Source organism: Penicillium nucicola, assembly GCF_028828085.1.
Source record: "Penicillium nucicola strain IBT 29836 chromosome Unknown utg000005l, whole genome shotgun sequence".
In the NCBI taxonomy this organism is placed as follows: Eukaryota; Fungi; Ascomycota; class Eurotiomycetes; order Eurotiales; family Aspergillaceae; genus Penicillium; species Penicillium nucicola.
In genome coordinates, this window is record NW_026643129.1 from 2,052,508 (window position 1) to 2,071,823 (window position 19,316).

General features: G+C 45.4%; 6 protein-coding genes across 6 annotated transcripts; 2 read left to right on the forward strand and 4 right to left on the reverse strand.

Moving 5' to 3' along the window:
• Positions 1-1,269: 1,269 nt before the first annotated feature.
• N7511_005842 (ankyrin repeat domain-containing protein) lies at positions 1,270-2,331 on the reverse strand (the record flags this gene model as incomplete). The annotated part of the gene is made up of 1 exon (XM_057128219.1): positions 1,270-2,331. The coding sequence occupies one exon, from the start codon at positions 2,329-2,331 to the stop codon at positions 1,270-1,272; it is 1,062 nt and encodes a 353-aa protein (XP_056984736.1).
• A 2,253-nt stretch (positions 2,332-4,584) lies between these two features.
• Positions 4,585-5,599, forward strand: N7511_005843 (uncharacterized protein; the record flags this gene model as incomplete). The annotated part of the gene is made up of 2 exons (XM_057128220.1): positions 4,585-4,620; positions 4,670-5,599. The coding sequence occupies 2 exons, from the start codon at positions 4,585-4,587 to the stop codon at positions 5,597-5,599; spliced, it is 966 nt and encodes a 321-aa protein (XP_056984737.1).
• A 227-nt stretch (positions 5,600-5,826) lies between these two features.
• On the reverse strand, positions 5,827-7,344 carry N7511_005844 (M28 family metallopeptidase; the record flags this gene model as incomplete). Its single annotated transcript, XM_057128221.1, has 2 exons — positions 5,827-7,218; positions 7,273-7,344. The coding sequence occupies 2 exons, from the start codon at positions 7,342-7,344 to the stop codon at positions 5,827-5,829; spliced, it is 1,464 nt and encodes a 487-aa protein (XP_056984738.1).
• Positions 7,345-9,874: 2,530 nt separating this feature from the next.
• Positions 9,875-11,087, forward strand: N7511_005845 (uncharacterized protein; the record flags this gene model as incomplete). The annotated part of the gene is made up of 4 exons (XM_057128222.1): positions 9,875-9,908; positions 9,969-10,083; positions 10,149-10,247; positions 10,304-11,087. The coding sequence occupies 4 exons, from the start codon at positions 9,875-9,877 to the stop codon at positions 11,085-11,087; spliced, it is 1,032 nt and encodes a 343-aa protein (XP_056984739.1).
• Positions 11,088-11,367: 280 nt separating this feature from the next.
• On the reverse strand, positions 11,368-13,048 carry N7511_005846 (sulfatase domain-containing protein; the record flags this gene model as incomplete). The annotated part of the gene is made up of 2 exons (XM_057128223.1): positions 11,368-11,947; positions 12,006-13,048. The coding sequence occupies 2 exons, from the start codon at positions 13,046-13,048 to the stop codon at positions 11,368-11,370; spliced, it is 1,623 nt and encodes a 540-aa protein (XP_056984740.1).
• Positions 13,049-18,512: 5,464 nt separating this feature from the next.
• N7511_005847 (uncharacterized protein) lies at positions 18,513-18,848 on the reverse strand (the record flags this gene model as incomplete). Its single annotated transcript, XM_057128224.1, has 2 exons — positions 18,513-18,691; positions 18,746-18,848. 2 exons carry the CDS (start codon positions 18,846-18,848, stop codon positions 18,513-18,515), a joined length of 282 nt encoding a protein of 93 aa, XP_056984741.1.
• Between the last annotated feature and the right edge of the window lie 468 nt (positions 18,849-19,316).

Consider the following 19,316-nt stretch of genomic DNA (forward strand, 5'->3'; position numbering starts at 1 on the left):
ACGACGGAGGCTACTGGCGGGCTAGCGGCCTGCTAGAGACCCGCTTAAGACACGGGATATACGGTAGACGTGGCACACTGTCAGTACAATCTGGGCAGGATGTTATTTATGTACGTCTCCATAACCTTCAAGTCCTCATTTTATTAGATATGCATGTCCTACAGGACACCCCTGTAAACCCCATTTCGCCGCACGTCTATATCTTGCTATGCTGAGATCAAATCGCTCACAAAATCTGTGTATCACGTCAGATTAATTCCTCAATCACACTGTTACGTTCAAATCACAAATCACAGTGGAAATACGTCGCCTGCTAAGTTATTGTCTCAACAGTCGGATCAGGAAATCTGTTAGGGCCTCGATCCTGGTATACCTCGGGCTTCCACTATGAAGCGTTGTGCTATCATCCATGAACCCGCAGCTAATCACTCGGTAAGCGCACTAAAAATCCAAGTTTTACGCCTATCATGTTATAAAAGAGGAGCAATGGGGTTCCCCCAAGAACGCACACGGTCATTATAAACTCTGCTGCCCGTATAATGTTGTTCCGACTCAAACAAGCCGCTCACTCCGATAGCAACAGCGAGAGTGGTCAGATGAAGAAAGCAAAAGACAATCACCCAACTTGGTGATTCTTTAGCCTTTGAAATAATCTTACCAACTGGGCAATGAGCTAATGCAAGACTAAGTTTTACGTGGGGTGCTAGTGGGGATGACCGTAAGCCGCTTGGGCGTCCACGGGCGTCCACGGGCGGAATTTCCTTGGACTCCACAATATCAATTCGCCTTTTCTACAGCATTACCCGATGCACCCGTTGGGGAACTGGTTTATAGTGGTATATGAAATTTTTTCTGAGTGTGATTGTGGCTCATCCAGCCGCTGTGAAATGCGCGAAGGAAAAAGTGCACAGCTTTTGTGGCGCAAGAGACTCAAACCCCGCATTCTCAGCCTCAAAGTCCACCACGTGTATTGAAGTATTTGCATTGTAACCGTATTGAAGTTTGTCTAACTGGATTAAACCCTTTCGAGTGGCTGCATGCCCATCTGGCCGTTAGATACCGTTCCCTTTCGGATATTTCAATGTCTTGGCGCTTATGAAAATCCATGTTTCTGCAGGGTGTTAGCCGGAACAGTGTACTCAAGAGGCAAACATGTTCGAGCGACCAAATTTCTGAAACTGTTGAATGGTAGCACCGTTTGATGAGTAAATTTCAAAGTTATTCTCAAATATACAATCTAGCATAGTGGAAGATCTGGTGGCATCATGATTATTCAGATCTTTGGGCGATATAAGAGTCGAATTGGGGCCAGCATGTTGCCATCGGCGACTTTTCCCAACCTTTTTCCAACAGCAACTGTGCAATTCCATAATGCCCTTCCGATAAAGCAGCATACAGCGCATTATCGTAGGTGCCACCTTGCGCGTTAACATCAGCGCAATTTTCCAAAAGCAGCAGTACAATTCGTTCATGGCCTCCAAACGACGCAGCTTGGAGCGCGTTTCCGTAAGAGCCACCTTGTGCGTTGACATTGACACCTTTCTCGAGCAGCAGCTGTATTATTTGCTCATGACCCCTGAATGAAGCGGCCTGGAGTGCATTGCCGTAATAGCCACCTTGTGCGTTGGTATTCGCACCTTTCTTTAACAACAGCTGTGTAATATCGGCAAGACCTTTTGAGGAAGCAATCTGGAGCGCATTACCGTAGTGACCACCTTGTACGTTGGGATCAGCGCCATTGTCCAACAAAAGGTATACCACCGCGGTATGACCTTTTGACAACGCAGCGTAAAGCGCATTTCCGTAAATACCACCTCGCGCGTTGACATCTGCGCCTTGATCCAACAGCAGTTGTGCAATCTGTGCATGGCCTTCTATAGAAGCAGCGTATAGCGCATTGCCATAAATACCACCTTGCATTTTGATATCAGGGCGTTTCTCCAACAGCCGGTCTAGCAAGTTGTTTTTGTAGCCCAGTGTATTGCTATTGGGGCTGTGCTCCAATATCATCCGTACAATCCGTTCCTTCGCATCCGATGAAGTGACATATAAAGCATTTCCGTAAGGGCCACCCTGGGCGTTGATGTCGGCACCTTTCTCTAACAGCAGGCGTATAATCTGTTCATGCCCTGCCGATGATGCAGCATATAGCGCACTGCCGTAAAATCCCCCCTGTGCATTGACATCGGTGCCTTGCTCTAACAGTAGCCGCACAGTGCGATCGCATCCTTTCAATGAAGCAATAGTTAGCTCATTACTATCAAGCTCATCTGGTGCTTGAGCTATCGTGGCTTGTCCTGGCTGACTGGGAAGCGGTGTGGTGGTCGCCATAGGTGAGAGACAGCCAAGGTCTAAAGGCTGCGGGGAGCTGCTAAAGTCATTTTCTCGTTCAAAGACACGTGAGACAGAAAGACCACTAAATCGATAGTTAAGGTTCTCTGAATAACGTAGTTATATTATGTAGTGCAGGATTCGGACCTCGAGTCAAAGGAGCACACCTAGAAGATTTATTCATTTATAAAAAACACGCCAATGCGCTCGGAGTAAGCTGTAAGTTTGGTATGATTTAGTCGCGGAATTTGTGGTCGCTTCGACCCTCACTTCCAGCCCCGCGGCTGATTGGACCGTCGGCAATTCTGGCACTTGCCGTTCTGCTTTATTTAAACCCAGATGCTGGAGAGTTTCTCTCATGTGGCTTTCCCGTTAGCGCTTGACCTAAGCCGCCCTGCTTATTGGTGACTAGTTAGAAACTTTCCTAAATTGTCATCCCGTCGGAACTGACAAGAATTTTCTGAATCTTAGACTATGTGAAACAACTAAAATCACTTTATCTCATTACTGTGGTAGCAAATTGTGTGTTTCTTATGTCGACGAAAACAAGCTCCATGGCGTCTCTTGGTCAGTTATCTAAATATTCCAGTCACAACCTATACTTGTTGACCCGTTCAACCAGACCGTCCAAATGTTAGGTCAAATCCACCTCAGTTCCTTGACCTTCCTTTTGAGATTCGACGTCAAATAATCAAACTATCAATCAGCCAAAAACTCCTCAGCCCGCAAACACAAAGTGGTACTTTCAGAACGGGGGATGAAACAGAGCCGCATGATTTCACCATCAATGCTTCAGGTCTGAAATGCCGCTTCTTAAAGCCTTTCAACCTTTTTGCCATCAATCGTCAGGTCCGACGTGAAACAATGATTGTCATATTCCAACAGTCTTCACTGTGCATTCAGGTAGATATACCTCGATACGGGGGACTGAGCAAATTTAACACATCAGTACCTGGAGCAATCGGGGTTTTGAAGACATATCCTCTGCTCTGTCAATTAGCTCGAGATGTTACGGTTATCTTTCACCCCGAGTTATCTATAATGAGTGGCCCTTTAATACGCGTGGATGGAGGTGTGCTTTCTCTTATTAGGGAACATCCCGGGATCTCAGTCTTGTTAGGAGTGTTTCTAGGAACATATGCCCCGATCTATACATTGGTCAAATTGACCGGCTGGGCGCATAGGGCAATCCCTTTTCAACAGAGACATACAGATCTTGAGGCTTTCATTGATATCCTGACACATGGATTCAAGAGCCGCAAATGTCTCAAAATCATTGTCTATCTGAATGACTTATATCTGCAAGATCTCAAGTTTATTATAGGCTTATTTCAAGCACGATCTTGCTCTATCTCATTTGAAGAACGATGGCTACAGTGGTATTATCGTGTCATCCGATCGCGTGTGGTTGGAAAGTATGAAGCAGACTATGAAAGGTTTGTCAAAAGGGCTGCTGAGGAAGCTGGGGACAACCCTCTTCTAGCAGCATCTCCAATCTTGGACGAATTCGAAGTGGAAGAGACCGACGTTGGTGATGTGCGTGGTTGTATGATTATCGGAAAAAGACGAAGGGTCTGGCTTGCACAAGTCTCGTGATTCGCGATTGATTCACGACTGGCGGATGTTGCTTGTCCTCGCTGCTGGAGGGTAAATATCTGGCAGTATCTATGGAAAAGACAATGGTGAACGCAGGCTTCGTGACCAACACAAAGTTGTCGATTTTCTCTCGGATGGATTATGTCTTTCTTTTGTATAAAGGATAGTTCATGTATGTAACAGATTGCGACGGTTCTTTGGGTGGGATTGATCTTATTATTTATTATATTCTTCCAATTACCCAGCTTCCCCCAGTCCTCTTCATTTCCAGCATAATGCACCAAATCCCTGAAACAATGACCGAGATACACGGAGTGATATGCCGAAGTCCGATGGACATAACTGAGATCCCGAAACCCGATGGATATAACTCCCCAAAGTCCGCATGGAATGAAACTTTCAAATCGAATGGACGGCTCAGTGAGTGAACATAAAATGAATACGATTTGCGGTTAGCGGTTTGGGAGAATCGCCAATCAACTTCCGTTGCCTGGTAACCCCGTTGCTTATCTCCGAACAATGAAAAAGGATATAAATTGACAAGTCTCGGACTCACTGCTTCTATATCTAAACTGCTTTCTAACTCAATATTTAAAGAGGCCATTGATTCCAAGAAGTCATATCTTTGCCCACCTATTTGCGTCCAAAAAACGAACAATGTCCGCCCCTCTAGAGAGAGTTGCTATCGTCGGTGTGAGTACGCCTCTCAATTTCTGGTCACCCTTTTTCTAATATATTTCAGGCAACTGGTCGCATCGGAGGTGCATTTGCTAAGGCATTAGTGGGAACAGGAAAGCACACAGTCACGGCCTTGAGTCGCCCCGAGAGTAAAGGCAAGGTTCCAGATGGTGTTAACTCCGTGGAGGTAAATTACGACGATGAAGCCTCAATTATGGAAGCTCTTAGAGGTCAACAGTTCCTCGCTATTACCCTTGCGGTGAGGGCTCCTAATGATCTTCATGCTCGGATTGTGGCTGCTGCAGGCAAGGCCGGGGTCCCCTACATCATGCCCAACGTCTTCGGATATCCCATGGAGCGTAAAGATGTCAAAGATGAGGACTCATACAGCCAGCTCATCTTAAACCGGATCAGGGATATCGAGAAGACAAACTTCTCCATCACAGTCAACATGTCTTGTGGGTTTTGGTATGAATGGAGCTTGGCGCTCGGCAACCAATGGTTCGGCTTCACCATCAAGGACCGTAAAGTCACTTTCTTCGATGACGGCAAGCGAACAATCACAGTCAGCACATGGGACCAGTGCGGTCGGGCGTTTGCAGCACTTTTGAGCCTGCCGGAATCTGAGGGGCTCACGTCTGTTGCCAGCTTCAAAACGAAGGACATTCTTATCAACAGCTTCCGCGTCTCTCAGCGCGACATGCTCGATAGCCTTCATCGGGTACTGGGTACTACAGATGCAGACTGGGATATTGAATATGAGCCCACCGCCAAGCGTATTCAGGATGGGACCGAGGAGATGAAGAACGGCATCTTTACTGGCTTCGCCAAGATGCTTTATGGTGGCGTGTTTTTGGATAGCAACCAGTTCAGTGATTATGCAGCCACAATGCCACTGGAAAACGAGTCGTTGGGGTTGCCTACTGAGGATTTGGATGAGGCGACGAGGAGGGCGGTGGATATGGTCGAGAGCGGTTGGAACCCCTTTGCTTGAGTGAAGGGAGAGATGGGAATTTGATTTACAATATTTTAGTAACGGCCGAGCTTCATACGTAATTTATAGCTATGAGGGGGTTTCAGGGCAAAATTGAATCATAAGCATGCATTTGACAGATCGTTTAGGCAGTCATAAACAAGAACAAATATTGCTCAGACTAGATGCATTCATTCGAGTTTTATCTGCACTCAGCCTACGGGCTGACAGTTAAGCCAGAGAATACACTAGATTTCAACCAGAGAATGGAAGCACCCAGTGTTCTTGGTGTGAGCATGTGATTTGGGTGCTTTCTTGACCCGTCGCTTGGTGGGGGTCTCAGTCCGTGGTGGGATTGAAGCAAGGCTAGTAGCATATTTGGCGACGGCGAAAGCAGTGGCCTTGGAGTTGATCAAGAATGCCTTATGGTTTAGGTTTGTGGTGTTGTCACCTGCCGCATGATAGTTCACGTCGTAAGAGACATTCGCCTGGCCTCCAAACAATTTGGCCTCTTCGACTGTCTTGATGCCCTCAGCGCCAGTGAAAATACCACCGGCGGGAATTCCACGAGAGATGAAGCCATCGTAGTCAGAGCGACCATCGAAAGCGGTTGGAATATACGATAGTTTCTTGGATTTGAAGTAGTTTTGGAATAAGGCCTCAATCTCAGCAGAGCCTGCTGGTCCGGTCTGGTTGAAGGCATCTCCGTCACCATCATAGATCATGAGCGCGTAGTTGGGCGAGGCAATCATGTCGAAGTTAAGATAAAGCTTGATCTTTGCCAGTTCCTTAGCACTAAGGTGTGAGGTGTAGTATTCGCTGCCCAACAACCCAAACTCTTCACCAGTCCAGAAACAGAATCTCACCGCATTCTTGACGGAGAATTTTGTCAACGCCTTTGCGACCACGAGGTTGCTGATGATTCCAGAGCCATCATCATTGATGCCCGGACCGGCTTCGACTGAGTCGGTGTGGCCTCCTAAAGAGACGACGTTATTGTGATCACCGCCTTTTGTCTCTGCAATGACATTGAATGTCGTGCGGTTCTCCACTTTGCTGTCTATTTCGAGAGACAAAGTGATGGCACCGCTGCCTGCCGCCGTGAGCAGAGTCTCACCGTCGGTTTGGGAGATTCCCCCAATGGCGGCATAAGCAGTGGAAACACCGCCCAACGTTCCACTCAGAGACCCTGCAGCGTTGTTGTATACAATGACCGCAGCTGCATTGGCAGCACCAGCCAGAGTCGACTTCTCTGCAAAGGTACATTCTCCACGCTTAACCAAGGCGATTTTACCAGCCACCTCAGTCGGATAGTCTGATGCAGTACATCCGACATTCGAAACCACCACCACCTCAGCAGTCACATCAACGCTGGGACTGTATGTCATTGAGGTAACTGGAATAGAGTCGCCATTGAAGTTCAGGGAGGCCTCTGCACTGGTCCATGTGTGTACCTGTGACTGTTTGTATACATCATAATACCCGGTCTTCTTCAACTCGCGATAGAGGAAGTCAACCGTCTCGTTATGTGCCTTGCCACCAAAGACACGGTTCCGCTCAGGATATGCATAAGCAAAGTCCTCCAGCTTTTGTGTGCCCTTAAGAAGGTCCTTCAATTGGATCTCAGAGGAAAGTTTATCCTGTCAAGTCAGACTATCTGGCAGCAATGATGGAGGGAAAACATATGTACACACCGGTGAAACAAGGGGCTTTGGCCGATTAGCCAGGACCACAGAAAGATGGCTTAACAAAAGAAGCAGCTTCATCGTTGATTACTGTGGGATCTATTATCCCTTCATAGCCAGGGGCAGGAAGGGAATTCTTATACCCATTCTGCAGGCAGTCGGTCTATCTGCATCACGCGATAACACAAAGCAATGATGTGTGATTGGCACGGTCCTGATGGCAAGCCAAGAGACTGGCTGTACTTGGCAGCGGAGGCCGAGATTCCATAGGGCCGGCTGGTGTCCGGAACACACCCTTCAGGCGGGACTCCGACGGCACTTTGTGATGTGAGAGCTGAGGTTACAGTGCCAAGTACAGTCTCCCACTGCTTGGCATCTGGAGAGAGGCATCGTGCGTGGCGAGACAGTCTGGATGAGTGATATCGGTGCGGGGTTGAGCTCAGTGTCCTCCAAAATGTCATTCAGCAGCATACTTCGACAGTTCACATATTATTAACGGTTAATCAAACAAGTACCACCAGCTAGATGAGCCCGAGAAGCCAGCTTGATCAACGCCAAAGGTCTCCTGTATGCGCCATCGGCACACTTGAAACCCGCTTATCATTCAGATGGATAAGCTTAAGCGTATATTTTAGCGTGGCTGGTGCTATGGTTGGTTTAGCCAGGGGTTGTTGGGACGTGCACGTAAGACACGTAATAAACAATCAAAACAGACAAGTTAACGTTACTGCGGTATCTTTCAACCAAAAGAGCCAAACATTGGCGATTGCCCAGAACTAGGCTTAGAGCAGACCACTGCAGTGGCAATTAAAAACCTGTTCTCATTGTCTCTATGATCTTAACTTGGTAAAATCGCGTCTATGTCTAAGCAAGTGACAGCAGTGAGTCACTTGGAACTTCCTACTTAACGTGATGGGAGAGCCTGGCTGCTTGAGGGCAGTCATTTCTCTCATGACCGTGAACTCTATATCCTGAGCACCTCGGTAGGGCTCTCGTACGAGGCTGAGAAGGGGCCGGAGTAGACCCTGCCTCGTATAGTATCGGTGCTAAACCTACTTGCTCTGGCTATTGTATTAATGAAGAGGCTTCTTGAATTGTAAGACCTTCCTCCGAAGGTGTTTGCCTTGTAAATCTAACCTTTTTTTCGTTTTTTCGTTTCTTCTTCTCGTTTTAAGCGCGTAAACAACTTACTTCTTTCCCGAGAATAGCTACCGATTGTATTTTTAATTGGCAGGCTTTTAAAACCTGATTTATCGAAGAAATTTAACGGGCTCGAAGGGCTTTTTAGGGGTTATTTGAATAAGGTATTTATAGAGGAAGCATATCTGGATATTATAAGGGCGTTCTTAGCTCCTACTCGCTACCCGGGCTTAAGGGGGGGGGGGGGTCGTACGAACGTAAATACGTACTAAGCTTCCATATAACCCTGGGGCCCGATCAGGGTTAGAAGGCACTAAACCGGTGGCTGCGAAGCTATTCATAATAGCCTGCAATTTTAACGCCTTAATTCGTGCGGTCGGATAGGCTTCGAGGAAGTCTAGTTTATTAATATGCTAAATATTAAGGTCAGCCACCACGCCCCCAATAATTCCTCGATCGGCTTCAAACCCTCGGAAATTACGGACGTATAGCAGTCATAGTTCAATATAGTTTTGAAAAGGTACAAGTCGATCGGTGCTATATTTATGGAGTTTGACCAAGAAACATTTTCAAAACATTGCTTGGGTACCTCGCTCTTCCTTCCCGCTCGGCCAACCACAGGACTTGAAATTCCATCTCGACCCCAAGAAACGTCTTGGAATCGAGAGCCATATTTGCAAATATTCATGAATAATCATATTCCTTTCAGGTCCCTATTCCATACTGCTTGAGCACCCATGAGACTCGTCTCAGGCCACATCAACCTTTAGCAGACTTCATCCCTACGAGGTAGATAGATCGCGGTCCGGCGAGGATCTAGTCATCACCCCCTGCATAAAGAGGCGTTATCATTATAATTATATCTTGTATCTTATGATGGATCGTAATTACGCACATTTTCAAGTTATTCGAGAAGGGTGTGTGTTATCAAGAATGGTGTTCTGCTGAGCTCCTTTTCTTGAGTGGAAATTTTCGTGCAGGAGATCGTGCAAACCTGTCGCGTGTCCCGCTAATCATGTGAAGTAAAGAGCTTGAGTATAGCGCAAGGGGTTTTTTCCCAGTTCTGTATTGTTAAAAGCCCTCGCGCCGTGGACGTGGCACACTAGGGTCGTACCAAGATTTATCCTACGCCCTGCTACCCTCCCTTTAAGACCATTCAGCGAATGATGTCTACGGAATTCCTTCACCTCTATGTATTTTTGCTGTGGTGTTATGGTCTTGGATCCATTTTCCATGTGAGAACACATTAAAACTTGATTCCCAAGATACATCGAGCTATTCGCTTTGGTGGTCGTGAGGCGTAAGCGGCACCTTTCCAGAATAAGAGCAAACTAGAAATTCTGTTCAATTGATTACACCACTTCAGAATCGAATAGATCATACTGATTATATTTAGAAAATTCCCACTCTACTACTTTAAAAGTGGAGGTCAACTTGAAAACCAATCGCACAAAGTCTGGTGACATCAGATATGCAGGCGCGAAAGGAATGCTTTGAAATTGACGGTAGGGGGCACTCAGGGCAACCTTTTACATGAACACAGCTAGAAATTGATTCCTGCTCAGATCATACCTATTTTATCATCATTAAATCACACACGACACCGCCGACGGACCCGAAAGAGGTCCAGGGGCTTACTACGTTCGGGTCAGTCTCATACACCACAATCATGCAGTCTCGGTATGTTCAATCTGCAAGTTTCGTATACTTGATTTTCGTTGAATCCGCGTTGAAGATTTATCCAGGAACAAGTTCTCGTGGAAATGGTGGGCACCTACTATCGCTTTGTTAGTAGCTATTGCCTGGCAAGTGTCTCCGTTAAAGTACGGCCTCACATATCCAGGGTATAGTAGATCAAGAGCTGTTAATTTGTTGACTCGGCACTAACTTATATCTCAAGTGTCTCAGATGTGGCTAAACGCCCAATGTCTGGCAACACGAGCTTCAGTCTGGATCTCTTGAAAATACCAATACATGTCCTTACGGCAAGAACCGACGCAGAAAAGTTTCGAGCTCGACGGGATCATATAGCCAGTTCTCTTGAAAGCACAGGTTTTCAGGATTTCAGGTTTGCATACGGAATTTATCGCCCTGAAGATCCTATCTACGCCTGCGCATACGGCCATGCCATGTTAATCGAGAAAGCACTTCAACGCCGTCCGTTCATTCCATTCCTTATTCTAGAGGATGATGCTGTGCATCTCGGCCTCGACACCACAATTTCCATTCCAAACGATGCAGACGCTCTTTATGTCTCTGTCAGCCGCTACGGGGCCGAATTGTGGGGCACGGAATATCGGAGGGGATCTTCTCCTGTCTACTTTTCCAACACGACTATCCCAAACATTGCGCGCGTATACAACATGCTGTCTACACACGCTGTGGTGGTTTTGAGCGAGCGCTTCGCATCAAACTTATTACGTTGCGCGGTTGAAGCCAGTACTCGGTCGTGCCATCTTGATCTCCTGGTTGCCTTGACACAAAAGTCATATAATGTGTTTGCTCAGCATGAGCCGCTGTTCTTTCAGGGTGAACATCTTGGAGGAAACGAGGCTGCCACTCGAAGGAATCTAGGTGGGACTCATGTGCAAAACCAAAGCTACATCCCGAGCTATTTGACACGCCCGAGGTCTGTGTCTTCGGATATGGCTGAAGACCTGACTGGCCATGAAGCTCCGATTTAAGTATCTATAGACCCAAACCAAATGACAAGCACCGTGTGTGAACCGAAAGTGTCAATTCCGATGGATCTACCGACAAGAGGATGATGAAGAAGAGTCTGAATTAGTCAAGGTCTATGCTTACTGCCATTCAATATAACTGCAGCTAAGAGAAACAAGACCCGATCGACTAAGCGAGGTAGAACATAGGAAGTAAACCATGCATATACATCAATTTCATGTTCACGTTGAAGCTTCCTCTGAACTGTGTTGATGCTAGAGAGGCTCTAGACGGCAGCTCTATCTAAGATAGTTTCCACCGTTTCGATGTGTCCTTCATCCACTTATCGGCAGCAGAGAGAGCCTCTTGAGCCCACGTAGCTGCTTTGTCTCCCCACTTATTCTGAATGGACTCTATCAAGAGCGTGGGTGTCAGCAGTCTGACAACTTCTTTCTCATCCTGATCCTCAACGATATTGGCGAACGTCAACGTTCCCGATTGACACAAGGGGAGTGTCATACGCCAGGGTACGTCGGGATCTGGAGATGAGACTGCCAGATGTGTACCACCAGGGTTGGCCACTCCAAAGTTGTATTTCTTGTTTCCATTGGGAAAGCGGTACTTGGGTTGACGGAGCAGTGATTGTCCCTCGTATTCACGGAGAAGAACTTTTGCTGATTTTTTTTGTTCTGGATTGAGACTGCTTGTCTCTTGTAACAAGTCGAGTATGGTAGGTAGTATTGAAACGTTGGTCCAATTGGCGACAATACGAGTTTCTGTCAACTTGGGATGATGAAACATCATTGGAATACGGAAATTGTTCACGTGCGGATTGGCGTATGGCAGGGTTTGACTGAGATCCCCGTCTTCAATAGCCATACCACTGTTTCATGTCAGCGTACCAGCTCACATGTGTGAATTTGAATGTGCTCAAAACTCACTGGTCGCCGCTGATAATAACCAAAGTTTCATCGGCGATTCCTTCCTTCTCCAGGACATCAAATAGCTGTTTCACCCAAGAATCTGACCAGGCAATTGTATTCAAATAATTGTTGAGCTCTGAATGGTCTGTGTACTTTCTCTTATTCCATGATTTTGGAGAACGGAATGGATAGTGCGTCGTGCTCGTCAGATGGCTCAGGAATAGACGATCACCACTGACCCGCGATTTTCGAATCAAGTCTCGGATATAAGGCATAATAAAAGTCTCCGGGAAGGACCATTCTCCGGAGTTAATAGTTCCGTCAGGAATCGGGTATTTTGCCGTGGTTAGCATTAATGTTTCCTTGGATAGTACCTCTCCCGTATCAAAGCCCATCATCTTCATCATTGCTTGTTGCCGATCATAGCCTGCAATGGTCGACTGGACAAAGTGTGTGCCCCAAGATGCACCACACCAGTCATCTCTGCATCTCTTGCCCCTGAAATCCAATGTCTGGCTGTGGTTGGTCATGCTTTTCTGGGAAGAAATAGAAGGAAGAGACCATTCTTTGAGAATATGTGCAAGACACGGTTGGTAAATGGTGCCAGTGACTTCTTCGAGAAAGTCGACCGCAAGAGGTGAGACCCCACAATGACTTGCTAACATACTTTTTAGCGTGTAGCTGCTTGATGTCTCGGCGCCTTCAATGACGATCCCATTCGCGTGGGTTCCATCACTATCATCCCCAAACAGTTGCTTAGCAAATGGCGTTGCGTCAAGAGGCTCAGCGTATGCTTGATGTGGACGGCGATGCTTGTAGACCTCTTTCAAAAGGTGCGTATTATTTTGGATTGGGAAGACCTGCGATGTGGTCGACTCAAGTGTGATCATGAATATATTTCGAATTTTCAAATCTTGCAACTTCTCAGCTGGGATGACTGATTCACTTTCGTAGGACTCGCTTGCTACCATTGCACTTGTCACCCCAGTATGGTTCAAGAAAGGGGCAATCTCATGGAATTTCCATTCGTTTTCATCAACAGATGGGTAGCTAGCATCCATAGAAACATTACCCGGGATGGGTACTAAAAGATCAAGTGGAAGTCTTGTTTGTAAGGGACTTGAATTGCCGCGTAACTCAATTGGACGTAGTGCATTACCAACGAGCCTCTTCTCATAGACACAAAATTGCCTACGAGGACCAGTGATTAAACTTGAGAGGCTTGTAGGAACTGTATGCCTAATGTCATCATATTGGTCCCCGAAATTAGGAAGACTGGAAATAATGAGCAGGATTAGATTGAACACTGCTTTGACATTATTTGAGTTCGTGCACATTGGAAATTGGGATCTCGTCTTGATAAGCGGCTGATGTATAGCATAGTCGGTTAAGGTGCCTAGATGAGCGTATCAGCAGTAGACTATTGGAAATGGACTCTAAATGTTTACCAATGAGCATGACGAAGGCAGCATTTGCAAAGAGCAAAGAAAGTGCCGTGACTTTAAGTACTATCGGTCCTCCAAAGCTCGCGGAAGCAACGATGATAGCTTGAAGTGTATTGACATCTGGATACCAAGAGCATGATTTCTGCCAAGAGACAGCCCTGATAGCTATTCGCGAGATAGTTGGCTCCAATAGCCCGGCAACAAGCATACTGGCAATGGCTGATGCAGATGCTTTGGTCTTGGACATAGCAACCATCAGCCCCCAAAATTCAGAAGGAGCATCGAAGACTCGAAATAACATGGTCCAAGATGTCAAAAGGCCAAGTCCATGATACATGTACACTTCCGTTCCGGCACAAAGAAAGATGGCCACAGCGAGACCCAGGCCAATGGTAGTCGCCAGTACATTTGCCATGATGTACAGCAGCAATTTCAACTTTGTTTTCCACGAGCTCCTCGTTTCAAAATCGGGGCTAAAGAGGTTTCCCCTTATCGAGTGATGAATGAATTGAAAGATGATTAGATCGTCAATGAAAAAGAAAGGAACAATCAGCACGTCCAATGGCGTCCATTTTGCAAAGGAGTAATGGTGATGTAGGTGCACCGACTGGGACACTAATATTCCAGCAAAAGACAGACCGATCAAGAGACGACGACTTGAGTCCAACAACTGTGGCAACGTTGCCCCAAAGCGCTTCATGTAAAATGAAGCCGACATGATGGGGCAAAGTGGAAAACATAAAGTTCATCTCACAGATACAGTATAGCAATGAGAAATTCAACTCTCTTGAACCCTTTCGAACAATCAATCGCGGTGCCAAGTGAAAGTGGTCTAGTGAAAATTGTTAATTGGATACCTTTTTTCACTGTCATAGCACATTAATAAGATGTTTTTAGTGTTCACAAAGAAAAGTTGCAAAGCTACTAGTGGGCGCGAGGGATATTCAGGATCTTTCACTGTGTTTCATGTTTATTTTTTTCATATTTTTCATCAAGCTGCAATTCCGGTGCTATGACCGCCGAGTACCGGCGTATAGAGAGGGATGGTCATTTATAAATTTTCTAGATTACGCAATTTATCAGACAGTTCTATTGATTTAACTTTTCGTCCTATGTCCTGAGTTATTCCACTTGATGTTTGATCCTGTTTGCCCTGACCGAATACTAGTTCATATACTTGAAGCTTGGTCATACCATGTAGGTAAGCTCTCGGTCTAATATACTGAGTTACGATACCATCGGTATTATAACACCATGGGCCCACTGTTATATCCCTAGATCGCGGCAAGATTCGGGGGCGATCTATCTATCGTCCCTTGCATAAAGAGGCGTTAACATTATATCATGTTGTTATGATCGATCGCAAACACGCACGTTTTCCAGTTATTCCGGAAGCAAATGCGTTGTCTATCAATAGCGGTGCTCTACTAATTTCTTTTTCTTAATTGAAAATTCTCCTGCGGGAAATAGTCTAATCCTGTCGCAAGCCCCTTTCAATTCTGTGATGTAACAAGCATGAGTACAGCGCAAGGGGTGTTGCTCCTGTTTTCTCTTTATCCAAATGTCATAGACTCCCAGTCCTCGTCGGCTTCAGGCGATATATCTTAGCTTCAGCAAGATGATTGTGAAAGTTACTCGCTCACTGGGCCTCCTTATCTGCTATGGATTGTGATTCTCCAACGCTCGTAAAGTATGACTTGACCGATACTAACCCTGAAGTAGGCCCTCGATTTTCCTGAGTTCTTTCTTGATTCTTTTCAATCGATACGTTCTTATTACCTTTCCATATCCCACAACACTTACGGCATGGCATCTGACTATATCAGCCGTGGGAACTCGTCTGTTAGCACAATACACAGAACTGATTAAACCGGTCGATGTAACACCTATGGGAAGACTTCATGTGTTTTATTTCATTCCGATCAGCATCGCATTTAGCATGAATATTATTTTGAACAATGTTGCCTACATGTACCTAAGTGTCGCGTTCGTTCAAATGTTCAAAGTAAGTCCATCACTCTCTTCGACTGCGATATTCACGAATCTTGGTTCACATTCCATTATCTAGTCACTTGGACCAGTCATTGTTCTGCTCTCAGGGTGGACCGCTGGTCTTTACACACTCACCCCAACGTTACTTTTCATTGTCTGTGCAATTTGTCTCGGCATTTTAATTTCCTGCTATGGAGAAGTCCACCTGCATGGGATTGGTCTTTTGATTCAGTCCGGGGCACTTCTTTTCGAAGCAATTCGCCTGGTTATGACGGAACAACTGTTATCCAGCCAGAAATTTCAGTTTACACCTTTGCTCTCTCTTTATTATCTATCACCAATATGCGCCGGCTTCTGCTGGGCCATTGCACTTGTGACAGAGGGAAATGTCTTGACAGCTGAGAATATTCGAGAGATCAATGGCTGGTTGCTACTCAGTAATGGGATAGTTGCCTTTTCATTGAATATCGCTTCGGTCTTCTTTATCAGCAGGAGCTCCTCTTTGAGTCTTGCTCTGTGTGGTGGCCCCAAGGCAATGATGACCATTGCGGCGTCTGTTTGGCTTTGGCAAGAAAGAGTCACCTCATTGCAGATCGGAGGATTTTTGCTGGCGCTACTCGGGCTATTTTGCTATAATTTCATCCAAACAAAGAATTGTTAGATTTGGGTGGTATGTGTTAACCCGAAAGTAAGAATTATCGGTTGATTTAATGTTTTTCTGGTCGCCAGAGCAGTTGTTTCCGCCCTGCTAGGAAGATTCTTCATCTCTGTTATCGCCTGCCCCTGAAACTGATGGAATTCGGGTATCCTCAATCTCAGAGGACGACAAGGACAATGCAAGTTTCAATCTGCTGTGAAAGGTTCGTCGTCGATGAATGTGCGAGAAATATCACCCATACTTACGTTTGAGTCATTCTGAGACGATGAGAGTTTCCGGTTCTGGTCAAACGTGATCGAGGGGGGTTTGGGGTTTGAGGTTTGCAAAGTGAAGTGTTTTTCGCCGACACTCTTTCTGCACGCAGATATTCATTCAAAATACTGCAAATTTTAGAAAATGGCCCACAAAACCATCTTAAATCTCTCATTTTGGACTATCACACTAATTGCCACTAACTTCAACAGTCTGTTCAAACATGTCGACAGATGATTTATCTTTGTAACATAGGAATATTTAAGAGTCAAGATAATGAATAGGAAGGCTCACGGTCTTTGACCAAAGCAAACAAAAATTTTGAGTTGAATTAGGTGCAAAATGACCTCCTTTAGGTATACAAGCCGATAATCCATTTATTTTACCTCTGCTAAATATTATATTATTATTATCTTCTGGTGCCTAGGAAGAAGACTAATACACCAGTAGTCCTACTGTTCTAAGTGAATCCACTTAAATCCAGACGAACATGGTATGAAAAAGTGGTGAAGGTATAAGGAAATGTCAACAAGTACGGGGTCTTATCGCTGTGTTCAACGTCGGTGGTTCTCAACGAAACATTTCCAAAATGCATCAAAACACTAAAGGCTTGTTGATCTTCAGAGTCTTGAACTGGTGCGAGTCGTGAGAGCTTGGGACCAGCTCACCAGGCTGAGCCATGGATCAGACATATACAATACTTAGTTTTAAATGCAGTACTATGATCTTTGAAACTCAACAAACCTACAGCTTCGACTTCATTTTCTGGTGTTTCTTTGCCCGTATTTATGATTTCTGTCACTTCCCCGACCATCACCATGTTCCCGATTAGTGCATCTGGCTGGCCAGGATGGGAGGAGCATCGTCTTCTCTCGTGGCTGGATGCCCCCTGTCACGGAAATTCCGCTCGAACGCATAACACGAAGAATATTGCGTGGGTCAAAGCATTGAGTCAGTCTCTACGGTGGAAGAAGTGCTGCCGACTATACCTACCTAATACCTTACTGATACTATAGTAGAGGTGAATACGGCTAGAGTAAGGAGGAGAGCGACGACGGGAAGGATCTAGAGGTTAAGCAGGAGTAGGAAAGTATAGAGGGGAGGGGTTAAAGAGGGTGATATTATAGTTAATGTTATAGAGCTAAACCGTTAACAATCTTACTAAATTTGACTTGCGATCGATAAAAATGAGACCTATAGCGGAAATGGATAAACAGCGAACTAGTTAGTGGAAATTGCGATTTAAAGGAGGTAGTAGAATTATAGTATTAGGTGAATTAAGAGTGAGTCTAATATCAGTAAGATCTTCAGAGACTGGAACGGTAACGATATACGCACTATGTAATGGGGTAAGATATAGGCTTCTAACTGGTTTGCTATAGAAAGGGGGAGAAAACAGGCTTATGACTAAGTTAGCTTAGGAGAGATTCAATCTCCACTAGTCAGCCTTGCTTGATTATGTACCCAATAGATATAAAAACAAGGGCCCTCAAAACTATTATGGCTCTAACCTCAAAAACCAAAAACCGTAGAAACCAGCCCTCAAATCTAAACCAGTTATGATTTAGCGATTTCTGACGCCCTCTCAAGAGAAGTATAATTAAGGTCATCGAGAGTATAGGAATCCGAGCTAGCTTAAAAAAAGACGTTATACTATAATTCATGTCGTATAATTAGTCGACTATCATGCTTTCCTTGCTCTGAACACAAGTTGTAACTTGAAAACAGCCAATTTAGCTGCAAAACTAGGAGTGGGAGTCACTTCAACTACTCTCGAATTTTTAAGAGTTCAAGACTGGCTCTCTAAATGACCTAATCGTGGGCTACATACAATGGCAATAGAGCTGTTCATACTTTCATTAAAGCAGTACCATGACAACCTCAATATGTTGAAGGCCAAAAAGACTCGGTTATAGGTACAGTATAAAATGCATCGTCACTCCGTGATACCATTGAATACTGAGGTACAATTTAGAACACCGCCAATGCTGACTACAAAATTAACTGTGGCCAACCTTAGAAGCTACTCGTTTACAATGTAGGGAAGTTATTCTCAAATATATAATGATTCAATAGGAATGGTATTTGCTTAATGATATGGAAACAAACAGCATCCAGTACATCCTCTCAAACAAAAGATTGCCGAAAATTCATTCCTCTCCAGCGGAGATAACTTATTCAACCGCAGAAGTCGCTGTTGTCATCGCCGCCATCAACACAGCCATTGGGACACGATGAATGAACAGTGATGGCGTCACTGCTCTCGCAGTTGTAGATGTAAAAGTCCGGGTGGTGATTTCTGAGCGGGCCACCAGTGTAGCTTGAAATGGCGTTGTTAACCTGCTGGTGATAGTCACCTATTCGATGTTATTGACCGACACAAAGCGGACTGTTGATTGAGGGAAAGCTACCTTTTCCAACAAGGGTGTAAGCGCAATACTTGAGAGCAGTCTGGCATTTGGCAGCAGCAGCAACTGAGGCCAGAAGCGCGATTGCGGGAAGGAGAAACTGCATGATGAAGACGGTTTCTTGATAGCTGAGATATTTGGTTGAAGATCTATGAGACAGAAACGGTGGAGTTGAGTGGGCTTTTCTCGTTTGTGCTTTCTTGGTCTTGTTCGGATTGATGGGAGATGCAAGATGAGCGCGGGAATTCAGTCGCTTTTATAACCCTGAGCTGGAGCTACTGGAGTACAATGGAGTCATACAGGATTATCATGGACTTCCATATCTGAGCATGGCTTGTACTAGCACCCAAGCATGTCAGTATCGCCAAGATAGACCAGGCGTCCAACTCCTACTAAGGCAGGACCAATTTAGTGCTATTCAACAGCATTCCACGGATGCGCAAGGCATTTTCGCCCCGAGACACTGTAACGAAATCGGTCTATCACTAGGAAGTTATTTTTGTAACAATTGAGTTATCACGAAGCAGACTTGTGAGGGCGTCAGGTACTGACTAACATGGCAGGATAATCGAAG